The sequence below is a fragment of the Alnus glutinosa genome, chromosome 2 (genome assembly GCF_958979055.1).
Source record: "Alnus glutinosa chromosome 2, dhAlnGlut1.1, whole genome shotgun sequence".
Classification (NCBI taxonomy): domain Eukaryota; kingdom Viridiplantae; phylum Streptophyta; class Magnoliopsida; order Fagales; family Betulaceae; genus Alnus; species Alnus glutinosa.
In genome coordinates this window covers 5643274-5656250 of record NC_084887.1, presented here as the reverse complement: position 1 = coordinate 5656250, position 12977 = coordinate 5643274, and the positions used below count along the sequence as shown (strand labels likewise).

The following is a 12977-nucleotide window of genomic DNA, read 5'->3' as shown; positions in this document are numbered from 1 at the left end:
AAATAGCATAGAGGCTGGCTCTGATACCACATGTTAGAAATAATCAACATATTATTTAATCTAACATGCGCAGCGGAAAACGAATAAACAGGATTCAGGCTTACCTCTAGCCATGTTTGCTCAAGCGTCTCCACGATCCATCTGAAGAACAAGAAAGATTATTTGAGGGATCTTCTAACCTATGCCTATTGCTTGATGGCTGTACTGATGGTGTACACAGGCACTCTATTTATAGGCTAGGTTAGGGACCCTCAAAATGGTAAACACCGTATTTGTTTCCTTCCATCAAGGAAACAATATCGTTAATTGATTTTAAAATCAATTAACCGATTCCATATTTACAGTAATCTAAATTAATAGAAATAACCATAATACCTATTCCATATTTACGGTAATCTAAATTAATGGAAATATCCATAATGCCGTATATGTTTATTGAAAAAATAATAAACATAGTAAATACCGTAAATGTGATATAAAGGCCACAACCAAAAAGGAATAATATATATTACAGAACTAGGAGAGAGAAGAGAGACAGATTTTACGGGGTTCGGTCTATAACTTACGTCTATAGGGTAAAGCTCAAAAGGTTACATCGTACTCTTATTAACTTGATTTGTTTACAATACAAATGTCCATATTTATAGGGTTTAGAGTAAACACTAATATGATAATCAAATCATGGTAATTTGATTACAATTTACCGAAAATAGAGAATATTACAATATCAACCAAATATGGAATATATGGAAAATATATTATATTTTTTGAATATTCTAACATCCCCTCAAACTCAATGTAGAAGATTTTAAAATCTTGAGTTTGAAATTAGAAGCCGGATTTAAATATAGCTAAAGTCAATGATCGGATCAAAACAGTACCATATTGTTATCAAATTTCAGCAAGAACGTGCAGCATACCAAGAACCCACTTCCACAAAAAAGCTCAGCGTAACTGCTTCTGGATTATAGTTACAAAAGGTTAGTGATAAATTATAATGGGGAATTACAGTATCTGAACTGGGATGGGGACAAGCGAAATTGGTGTTTGATTCCAATGTAGCATTTACGATGCTTGTGGGAAATTCGGTAGCTGCAATATTAACAATAGGTTGGTATGCAAATGTTTGCTCGGGTTCAAGCCTTACTTACCCTGAGCATTGGGATTCTGGAGATTGTTTTTTGTGGGTGTACTAGAAATTCAACATCATTTGACAAGAGCGGCATGTTCTTAAGATTAAAGATGAAGTGGCTACAGGGATGTAAACGAGTCGAGTCGAGCGAGTTGGAGCCGAGCTCGAGCTCATTGATCACGAGCCCGAGCCGATCTCGAGCTCATTCATCACGAACTCGAGCCGAGTTCGAGTTCATGACGAGTTTTAAAATTAAGTTCAACTCGGCTAAATGAGCTCGAGTTGAGCTTGAACTCATATTTGGAGTTTAAAAATTAAGTTCAGTTCAACTGAGTTTATTGTAAGTTATATAGTTTATTTAACATACAAAAAAAGAGGTGAACTCATTTAAAAATTAATATTACATTATGTAATATATAAACAATATATATTTATATTGTATGTTAAATAAACTATATAACTTTCAATAATAAATAAGTAAATGATGTAATAATTGTTAAATATCTAATGATAATACTTATAACATATAATAAAGTGATTACATGTCATATGACACAATGTTATATTATTATATGATTATATAGTTCTATAATCCTATTATATCACATGAATTCCAAAAAAAATAATATGATTAAGTATATTATATATATATTGGTTTACATTAAACAAGTTAGCTAGGCTCGCGAGTCCTTAAACGAGTCGGGTGAGCGGGTTGGGTCAGGCTTTAAACGAGTTAGGCTTGCGAGCCCCTATCGAGTTTTGTCGAGCGAGTCAGATATGTATCACTTACTAATCGAGCGGGTTTCTACAGTAACGAGTGGGTTTGTACAGTGTTGAGCTCGAGTTTGGGTCGAGTTTAACCGGAAGGGTATCAAGCGAGTTGTCGGACAAACTGGTTTATTTACATCCCTGGAAGTGGGCAAGCCAGACCCTAATTTCAAGGTAAAAAATGAAATAGAATATAGAAACGAGTATTGCCTTGACAATAGCGAGTGTCAAGCTTATTCATATGAGGTAGCTCAAAACAACAACAACTGGACGTGTTTGGTAAAAGTGTTTTTTTAAGTGAGTTTTTTTTTTTTTTTTTTTTTAATAGTAATAAAAAATGATTGATGTGATATAAAGTAGAAAAAAAATTTGTATGAAAAAACGAAAAAATTTTGTAGTTATTTTTTTTATTTGAATAATAATAAGAAATAATTGATGTGATATAAAAAATGAAAAAAACTTGAATGTTTTAATTGTAACTTTTTTTAGGAGAAGTGAAAATAAGAAGAGAAAATGAGAGAATTGTTACTAATCATAGTCGTATTACTCGGACCAACACCTCATGGATTTGAACATTGAATCTAATTAAGAATCTTCCATAGGAGTAAACAAATGGTGGTCGTAAACTCTCTTTCCATGTGGCAAAATCTGTTATAGGTGGTTACACCTTGGAATATGCTCGAATTAATTTAGTTGTTAAATTGCATCTATGAATAATGTTAGCAACTATTTTTTTGTTATTTTTTTATCCTTCTAAAATTGATGTGACTTTTAAAATTTTCATTGACTATGGAATAAACTACTACTGAATTTTAGTTCAATAATAATTTTAAAAGTTACATCAAATTTTAAAAGATAAAAAAAATAAAATAAAATATATGTATATTCATAAAATTTCTCTTGCCTCTATAGATACTGACCTGGTTAATTTTAGTAAAGGTCCTTTTTTTAAAATTAAAAAATCAACATTGATGTTAAAAAGGAAGTGAGAAACCACCTCTGCTGGTATATATGGATTTTCAAAATCATATATAGCACTAATCTTTCTTTTCATGCTTGACTATGACATTACGTTACCTTCAAAATAACCTTCTCTGTACATGATCATTTGTCAACCGTGGGCTGCTTCTCAAGCAGCTTTGTTACCTTACAAATTTTACTATTCAAAATTGTATGCCTTTGCAGAATCAACTGTACGTTATTAATTGTGAGCCTTGTGGCACAAACCTAATCCCCTTTCCGCTAAGCACGGGACCAAATTTCGGCAACCCCATTCCCTTTGGTTTCTATTAAAGACCAAGAAAAATAAGTAGAAAATTTAGTCTTGATAAATTATATTTATTTAAAAAGATGAGACTAATAATAATTTTTAAGTAGATAAATTTATATGATTAGAATAAAAATAAGTTTTAGTAAATAAATAATAATAATGTTGGGTCCTAGTAGAATAAATAATTAATTATAAAGGTTAAATTGTAATGTAATTGAATAAGGGGCCAAATATTAATTAACGAAAAAACAGAATTAATATAAAGTGGAGTAATATTATAATTTAGAAAATACGAGGTTTTAAACATAAAATGATTAAAAATCTTAATCATTGTTACATGTATGGCCATGAATCACCTCCTCGCCAATAGAACAGTAAATAAAATAAATTAAAACATTTGGGCAAAGGACATTTTGGTACTTCCCCTTCTCCATTTTCCCACTTCGTGCAGCCCATCCCTCTTCTTTGAGTTCTTTACCTCTTCCCCTTTCTTTTCTTTCCCTTGTTCTTTCTCCCCCCTTTCTCAGTTCTCACGCACGCTAGACCGGGAGTAGTGATTGAGAGAGAGACACAGAGATCAGGCCGTGAGAGATGCGATTTTGAGAGGGAGATTCCGAGCATGACGCAGAGAAGAAAAGAAGTAGAATAGATGAAGAAGGAGGAGTTCGGCCATGGGGGAGAAACCAACGAAAATCAGCAAGGTAAATTCTATTTCTTTAGCTTTTGGGTATTTGACTTTGGGGATAAATTCGGGTGATTTTCCTATGGGTGATTTTCGGTGATGGGTAGCCTATTAGTTAGGGTTTTTAGTTGCAAAAATTTGAATGGGTCATTGGTGTTTGATTTTTGTAATTTTGGTAGTTCCTTGTCTTGAGTTTATTGCGATTATTGCTGCAACATATGGGTTCGAATTTATGGTATGGGTTTTTTGTAGAACTGATTTGGGTTATCTTTGGGTTTGATTTATAGATTGAAATCTACGGTTCATGTGGGGGTATTAGCCGAATGGTATATGTCCCTTGGCATTTCGGTTCTACTAATTTAGCCTGTGTTTTGTTTGCTGGAAAACTGGTTGGGTTTGTGAAAGAATTTTTATGGTGTTGGCCGTATGATATTTATATTGGAATAATGCTCCTCTTGGGGTCTCGACAATGTTGAAAATGGAGGTTTGGTTTTCTGATTTGTAATTCTGGTTATATTTGGTTGATTAGCTTTTGGATGTTAATTCTGGACAGTTCTTTATGGCTATGGCCGACTTTCCATTAATGAGGATAGATGGCTTTACTTTGTGGACGGATGAAGTCAGGGTCGCAACAGTGGATAATGATATTTTGGGGCCTTGCTTAGTGGTTACTAGATTAAGTCTTGGAGTGATTTATGTTGGTAAGGGTTGATCCTATATTAGAATTATTAATATCTAGGGATTTGGATGTTTAGCATTGTAGATTTATGTAGTTTTGTAAGGATGGATTGCTAATTGTTGGTTGGAGAAAGGTTTAAAGTTTGGAGAAAGAATTAATGTGTAAGAGTAATAAGTGAATAACTTGATATAAAGAAAATACAAGAACCAATAAATGTGTAAGATATAAACATAGATAACAATTTAGATATCGTAATAGCAAGTTGATTCTAAGTATAATGCTTAACTTTGAGGTTTATGTATATGCCTCAAGCTTTAATAAACAAATACATTACAATATGTGATTATAACTCAAATTAATAAGAGTTATTAGATTAATATGTTAAATAAGATTAAGGTCTTATAGTCTAAACTACTTAAATGATTAGTAACTAATAAGTGTAAGGCATTAAATGTAATGGTAAATTATCTATGTGACCCTAAGACAACAAATATAAATTAGGTAGGATGTAGAAGTACATAAATGTACTTTGAATCCAATATGAGGTCATTTAGTAACTAACTTACCTATCCATGTATATTGAGTATTTTAGTGTATCATCGGATTAAGTTTAAGTTTGTTATGCGTTGTATGCACATATGTATGTATATGAGTCAAATATACATTGTTAACTTAATAAATAAGCATCACGTTACAAAAAGGGATTAATAATGATAATGTAATACAATAATATATAAACCAATGAAAATAGTAAATACGTCTTATTTTTAATAAACAAATAAATACGAACATTGAACCAATGATTAACCTAATAATAGCCAAAAGTACATGGCTAATCTTAGAAGCAGGTAACGCGACGTGTGAGCAAGTGGGTAGCTTTTGTATCATAGAGTATAGAGTTCAATAGCATAGTCTAATGTTACCAATGTTTGTAGGATCGTGTCTAGATTGAAGATTTTAATTGGTTCTCCAATGTAGAGTTCGAATAACTAGAATCCAGTGGCAGTTCGAGTTATGAGTCTAATGCAGTCAAGATGAGTATTCTACTTACTAAGAAAATATATATTTTTATATGTAATAGATTGATAAAAATATATATATTGTTTATGAAACCGAACCGACCATATGATGAAATATATATTTTGGATAATTTGAATAGTTTAATTATGTTTAAATATATCAATGATGTTTAAAGAATAATGCATGAGTGAAATGTGTTGAATTGATTTAAAGGGTTTGAGTGTGTGCTGCGGTTGGGGTTTAAGTTATGCAAATTGTTTAAGAACATGTCATGTTGAAACTATTTATGTTTTATGAAGAAACTATGATTTAAATAATTTTAAAGTATTTGATGAAATGTTGTATTTGTTTAGTTTTAAGAAAATATGATTTGACAACTGCATGATTTTATGATACAATAGTGAAACATATACTTGTCAAGCACAGAGCATAGAGCATGTAGTATAGAACATACATACAACAACAATACAACAGTAATAGAATGCAGTAAACAGTAGTAAACACAGTTAAACAACAGTTATTAGCATCACGGGGGACCCAAGCCCCAGTTTCATGCATATCATATATAATATTGTTTTATAAGTGATGTTTTTATGCTATGGGTAGTTTTTACTAGATGTGTTAATATGCATAAGGGTCTTAAATGAAAAAAGCTTATGTATATTTCTATCAGATGGTTGTATGATTTAAATGCATTGAGTTTGAAAGTTCATAGATGATTGCATCGCTTAGAATTAGAGATACTTGTGTCTATGTAAAGCCTCGTGAGTTGTCGTTGTTCGTCACATTGACGCTCAAAGACAATTTGCTAGAAGGTTTAGGCCTGGTATTACGGGATGCTAACGTCTATGTAAGGCCTCGCGAATTGTCGTTTTTCAGTTAAGACGTGCTTGTATAATGGAGTTTTAACTCTAGTACTCGCATGATCATGCTGACGTTCAAAGACAATTTGCTAGGAGGTTTACGCTTAGTGTTGCCTATTTCTAGTAATGTGGATGTCTTAGTACTAAAGTAATATATTGTAGATGGGTTTATATGTAGAAGCTTACAAGGAGGGATGATTGGTACTTTTATATATGTTCACAGATACATAGTATGTTTTAAATGTTTTCTGGATAGTCGATGTTTACTGTATTAGCTATTGGTAAATTGTGGCTGATATAGTGCTCGCGTGACTAAAAATAAAATAAAGGTTCTTTGTGAAAATTCAGTTAGTTTAATATCACTAAGGTCTTAGTATATTTTATACTGAGGTGGTGGATTCATTTTTTCACCTATGTGGATGTAGATATCACCACAATCGTGTAGATGTTTATTTGGTTGCAGACACTTCGGTATAGTTGATAGTTTGGTTGCAATGTATTTGAGATATTATGACTGAAGTTCGCCGCGACGGTTGTAATTGCTGGACCTCGAGTTGTCCACTATTTTATAGGTCTGTATCGCTTGTGACGCTTGTGTCACTTATTCTTTGTAAAACCATTATTATTATGTAATTATTGTGTTAATAAGACTCAAATAGATAGATGTTAAATGACTTTTTGTTGTAATTAATTTGTGATAGATGTATAAGTTATAACTTTCGCTATTCAGGTTTATGTTTTCCGCTGCATAGTTAAATAGATGTTACTCTGATTATCAGGTGCATGTTATGGGACATGTGCCATATGTTGGTTTTGTGATATATCGTTGTGCCACTGTGAGGACTCGTTTATGTTTGTATATAAAAAAAAAAAAAAAAAAAAAGTGTCGTCACATCTATTGCAACACTTCCACAAGCCAAGTTAGCTTCAAGACACCAAGTGGCACCTATCGAGTCGCCAATATCTATCCAAGTACACGAAAATATGTGACCAAAGTCAAATATGCAGGGTATGATATTCTCTGGATCGTCTTCGTCAGTAGATGTAGGCTTATTAAGTTGAATTGAACCACTTAAATTTTGGTGTTTCGTGTGATTGTGTTATTTTCTGCTTTATTGAGATTCCAAAAATTTGTTTTGTCACAACAAATAAGAATACATACATTATTTGGTTTAACGTTAAATTTTCTTTGTTGAACAATTCTAGCCGTTGGGGTTGATTTGGTTTCCTTTGAGAGATGCTAGTGGTTGAATGTTTGATTGTGTTTCCTTCTTGAGAGATGGTAGCCGTTGTGGGTTGCCTTGTAGATCTTGAGTAGCCGTTTCAGGATTTGTTTCTTTGTTGCTTGATTGTCCATTACCATTCCCCCACCAGAAACCCACCATAGCTCTCTTTACTGATTAAGCGCCCAACCTTCGCCTCATACCTTGACGCCTCGACCTCCCTCCAAAAGTGAAGCTCCTCTGCCTTACCTACATACCATTTCTTTTTCAGATCTGAACCAATTAAGCAGCTAGCCTCTCTTCTCGTGAATGCTCGGCCTCTCAGAGAAAACATTAACATAAATAGACCATGTTTTCTTTTGGTGTAGCTTCACTAGATGGGTGTGGAGTGAGATGATGAATCTTGTTTGATCTGGAACCCATGTGTTGTATGAGAAGAAGTGATCAAGTGAAGCATTAATGATTTACAAGAAAAAAACTTGAAGACCAGCTTGTGCAAGCTGAACTTGGGAGGTACTGCCTATCACCTTTGGAAACAGAGGAATGACCTTCTTCTTCACGGGAACACATCGAAAACAGAGGAGGCTATAGTGGATGAGGTCAGATGTGAGGTTCGTGCTAGAATCACGATGAAAGAAACCTTCAAGATGTCTGCTGAGAACCTGGATCTAATTTGTGTTTTGAATTTGCTCCAAAATTTCTGGTTTAACTTGCTGATTTAGTTTTGTTAGAATTTTTGTTTCAGCTTGTATATGGGTTAGCTGTTGCTTCTGCTATTGATATGTAGTTGTATTCTGGTTTCTTCTACTTGTTGGGTAGTTGATTGATCTAGTTTGACCGGAGTGTAATTGTAGGTCGAATTTAGTTTAAAAAAGTTTTCATTCTTGTTGTTACCGTGCACAACACAACAATAATGAATAATATAAAATCGAAAGGAGAGCAAGAGAAAATTAAAAAAGACAGATTTACGTAGTTCGGTAATGTGCCTACTTCTACAGGAGTACGACTATTTCAATAATAATTTAAGGTTACAGCATAACATATTTATAACAAAAATTTAACATTATTGAAATAGTTTTTGTTATATTTTCGAGTGTAATTGTAGGTTGAATTTAGTTTAAAAAAGTTTTCATTCATCTTGTTGTTATTGTGCACAATAATAATAAATAATATAGAATATAAAAGAGAGTAAGAGAAAATTAAAACACAGATTTATGTAGTTCGGTAATATGCCTATTTCTACATGAATGTGACTATTTCAATAATAATTTAAGATTTCAGCATAATATATTTATAACAAAAACTTAACATTATTGAAATAGTTTTTGTTATATTTTCGCGTGTGGTATGCACATGTTGCATAACCAATTTCATCTGACTTATATCATGTTATCATGTAAAAAAAAATGTTACAAGAAGATGAATTAAGAACGGCATAAATTTGAGCTCAATTTCTGTTTAAAATAAAATTAAAGGAGCTAAACTTAATAATAAAAGACACCCTTCAAATCTAACCTAGAAGAATAACATTACTCCGTGTGAATGCGCGTGGGGATGTGGCCCATTTGTATTTGCGATCCAATGACAAACAAGTAACGGAGAAAATGAACTTAGCCGAGGTGAGTTTCTGGGTGGGGTTATGAATTGAGAGGGTTGGACTTTGTCGGTTCCTATCTAACCATGGTTAAAGGTGGGGCAGTTCACCAGGTTGGGTTAAGTTGAAACGTGAGGAGGGGGCCGGGGGACATGCAACGTCATACTCTAAATAATGATAATGAATTATTATTTGGGTTCAGTGGCACTTTCAATGCTTGGTTCTCTTCACAAACAAGGATTTTGCCAAGAAGTTTCTTGGTCTTCTTTTTCTGATGCACCGCGGCATCGAAGCAGTGGCTTACGAAGAAGTTTCTTGGCCTTCCTTTTATAATCCAACGTGGAATCAGAGTTGTGGTACGGCAGTTCTGCAACACTAGCAATTTTTTCTACAGTCCTGCATACATAGAGCATAACTTCTTCCATGGTGGCCTTCCATCAGTGCACTTACGATTCATTTTTGAGTTTTAGAGGCCAAGATACTCGCAGTGCTTTTGCTGCCCATTTATATGAAGCTTTGCGTCGAAATGATATCAACACCTTCATGGATGACAAGCTTAAACACGGAGGGGAAATTTCACAATCACTTCTCAAAGTCATTGAAGAATCAACAATTTCGATCATTGTACTCTCTAAAAACTACGCATCATCCCCGTGGTGCTTGGACGAGCTGATGAAGATCCTCGAGTGTAGAAAAACAAGGGGGCAACAAGTTCTACCCTTGTTCTATAACGTATATCCGTCGGAAGTACGGAATCAAACCAACAGCATTGGAGAAGCATTTGCTAAACTTGAAGAAAGGTATAAGCATGATCAAATGAAGTTGCGAAGGTGGAAGACAGCTCTATCACAAGTGGCCAATTTGTCTGGGAGACTTTTGGGGAACAATATTTCTAACTCTTTTTATCTTATCAGAAAGAACTCTAAATTCATTAGAGATTTCATTTGCATTAAGATCATATTTTGAAAATTAGTCATTTTTAACTCAACGTATTCTTACAAATTTTGATTGGTAGGAATGAACCTGAATTTATTCGCGAAATCATTCAATGGGTCAATTCAATATTGGTAAAAGATAGAAGAAATCGAGCAGTAGTTCGTGCATTAGACAGTAAAAAACTTGTCAAAGCAATTTACCGTTGCTTTTTATTCATCAAAAAAATAGGAAAACCTGTGAAAGACTTGATAGGCTTGGGTGTGTTCAGAGAAGAAAATGTGGAAGGCATATATGCACCATTTTTTGATTGGGAATGCATTCGATCAGCTACAGATAACTTCTCAAATGCAAAGAAGCTTGGACAAGGAGGGTTTGGAAATGTTTTCAAAATGATTTCAATAGCATTAATTGGTACTTAATCTTCGTGCATGTAAACTAGTTTCTAGTTGGTAGTAATATCATGAGTATGGTGACTTTGGTCCCAGGGCACATTTCCAGGAGGTGAAGAGATTGCGGTAAAGAGGAGTTCAAACTTCTCACAACAAGGAATAAAAGAATTTAAAAATGAGGTGATGGTAATGGCAAAACTTCAACATGTAAATATTGTTGGGTTTCGGGGATATTGCATAAAAGGAAAAGAAAGGATTGTACTTTGTGACTACATGCCGAACAGAAGCTTAGACTCATTTATATTTGGTTGGTCTCTAAACTGAATTCCTAATTTATCTTGCATGTTTGATAAACTGTATCTTGTTTAAGTAATATCTAATTTGTTATTTATGCTAAAATTATTCTCTTTTTTATTATTATTTTTTTTTGGCAGAAACGAAAATTGTTCTCTTGAATGACAATAAAACCATACAATATCAAAAGCTAGGAAGGTGTTTGGGCTGGAAAACGCGTGTCAACATCATTTTGGGAATAGCTCGTGGGCTTCTCTATCTTCACCGTGACTCCAAATGGAAGATCATTCACAGAGATCTGAAACCAAACAACATTCTTTTAGACGAGCAGATGAACCCCAAAATATCTGACTTTGGCTTAGCAAGGATTGTTGGATGCATAGAAACCGGGGTAGTTAAAACTTTGTAAGCAAAATTTCCAATCTCTCAACTCTGTTTACACAAAATATACAAGTGCCTACTTTATCCACTGATGAATGTTGGCATGCAGTGACTATACGTCTTCGGAAACCGAGGAAATAGTTACCACAATAGCTGGAACTATGTAAGCACAATTTTTCAGTCCCCCAACTCTATTTATACAAAATACACTTGCATCTTATTATTTACTAATGAATTTTGGCATGTAGTGGCTATATGTCTCCGGAGTCACTAGCTCATGGAATTTTCTCAACCAAATCCGATGTTTATAGCTTTGGTATACTTCTTCTTGAGATTATAAGTGGAAGAAGGAGTCTTGAATTTACTATGTCAGAACATATGAACCTTTCAGAATATGTAAGTGTGTTTAATTTTCCATAATGACTATATTGTTTTGGTTATTCTGAGTTTAAAATTGTCTTAGGTGTGGAGATTGTGGGGAGAAAACAAGGTGTTGGATTTAATAGATCCAACTCTACATGAAGTTTGCAATGCAGATCAGTTTGTGAAGGGTGTACATATTGGACTCTTATGCGTGCAAGACGACCCAAATGACCGTCCCGCCATATCAAATGTTATTACCATGCTTGACAGTGACACTGGAGCACTTCCAACTCCAAAGCAGCCTGCATATGTTTCAGGCCTTTGTAGCACAGTTAGTTCTTCTAGGATAATGGAAACATATACGGAATTAACAAATAGTCTTCAAGGAAGATAATGATTGATACCAATTAATGCAAAGATTTATGCTTGTAAGAATTTGTGCATGTGTCTATCTTTTCCTCTTAAAAATTCTTCGGATGTGTTATGACTTCATCTCTTTTCTCCTATTCAATCTAAAAAAAATTAATGCAAAGATTCGAGTGGACCAAACATTTGATATCGATTATGGTACTCGTAGATATGGTGCTTACCTGCAAAATCTCATGTAGTATTACTTTTTGATGGGCCAATACGTAGGCGTGCAGCTATCACCTTGTTTAATTAGAATTGAAGTACTTTTCCAATTACCGAAAGACACCCAGATTCTACCTAAATGCAGGTATGTCCATTACAACAAAAAAAAAAAAAAAAAAAAAACACACACACATACATACACACACAATTTTTTGACAATTTTTTTAGACAGTTTTTAAAATTATCTGTATATTTTAATTTCCAGACAGTTTTATAGAAATTAATATTCAGATAAATTTAGAGACAATTTTTTTTAAAACCGTTTGTAACATATATATTTCTTTTTCTTTTTCTTTTCTTTTCTTTTCTTTTCTGTTTTTTTTTTTTTTGGTTTTCCTATTTCTTTCTTTTTAAAACACATCATTCTTCTTCCTCTCTCTCTGAAAAAACCATCTCTCTCTCAAAGCTCTTTGTCGTTCTTCTTCCTCTCTCCGGCCGGCGATTGAAGACGGATGTCGATGGGATCTGGACGGTCGACGAGAACGAGACGTGCGATGGGAACGGGACGCGCGATGGGATCTCGCTACGGTTTTTGGCCAGATCTGTCAAACCTACGCCAGTGTACATGCGTGGGTTTGACAAATCTAGTTGGATCCGGTCGAAACCCACGCTCGGTAGGATCTGTGGCCAGAATACAGAGAGAGATCCGGCCGAAATACGTGGATTTTCGGCCGATTCTCTTTCTTTCCCCCCCTCTGGCCTCCTCGAGCGTCACCACTGTCTTCCAAACTACCGGACGGATCTTTGTTT

General features: G+C 34.0%; 2 protein-coding genes across 4 annotated transcripts; both read left to right on the top strand.

Annotated features, from left to right (window-relative positions):
- Positions 1-3604: 3604 nt before the first annotated feature.
- On the top strand, positions 3605-12060 carry LOC133860746 (G-type lectin S-receptor-like serine/threonine-protein kinase At4g03230). Of its 3 annotated transcripts, XM_062296353.1 has the most exons (5): positions 3605-3871; positions 10991-11255; positions 11341-11394; positions 11480-11627; positions 11695-12060. In XM_062296353.1, exons 1-5 carry the CDS (start codon positions 3820-3822, stop codon positions 11986-11988), a joined length of 813 nt encoding a protein of 270 aa, XP_062152337.1. In that variant the 5' UTR covers positions 3605-3819; the 3' UTR covers positions 11989-12060. The 3 variants fall into 3 exon arrangements, 1 of the variants encoding a protein (XP_062152337.1); XR_009898929.1 differs by lacking the exons at positions 10991-11255; positions 11341-11394; positions 11480-11627; positions 11695-12060 and adding an exon at positions 8006-8511; XR_009898930.1 differs by lacking the exons at positions 10991-11255; positions 11341-11394; positions 11480-11627; positions 11695-12060 and adding an exon at positions 6840-7614.
- Positions 9084-10336, top strand: LOC133860747 (disease resistance protein RPV1-like). Its single transcript, XM_062296354.1, has one exon. The coding sequence runs from the start codon at positions 9655-9657 to the stop codon at positions 10195-10197; it is 543 nt and encodes a 180-aa protein (XP_062152338.1). The 5' UTR covers positions 9084-9654; the 3' UTR covers positions 10198-10336.
- Positions 12061-12977: the final 917 nt, after the last annotated feature.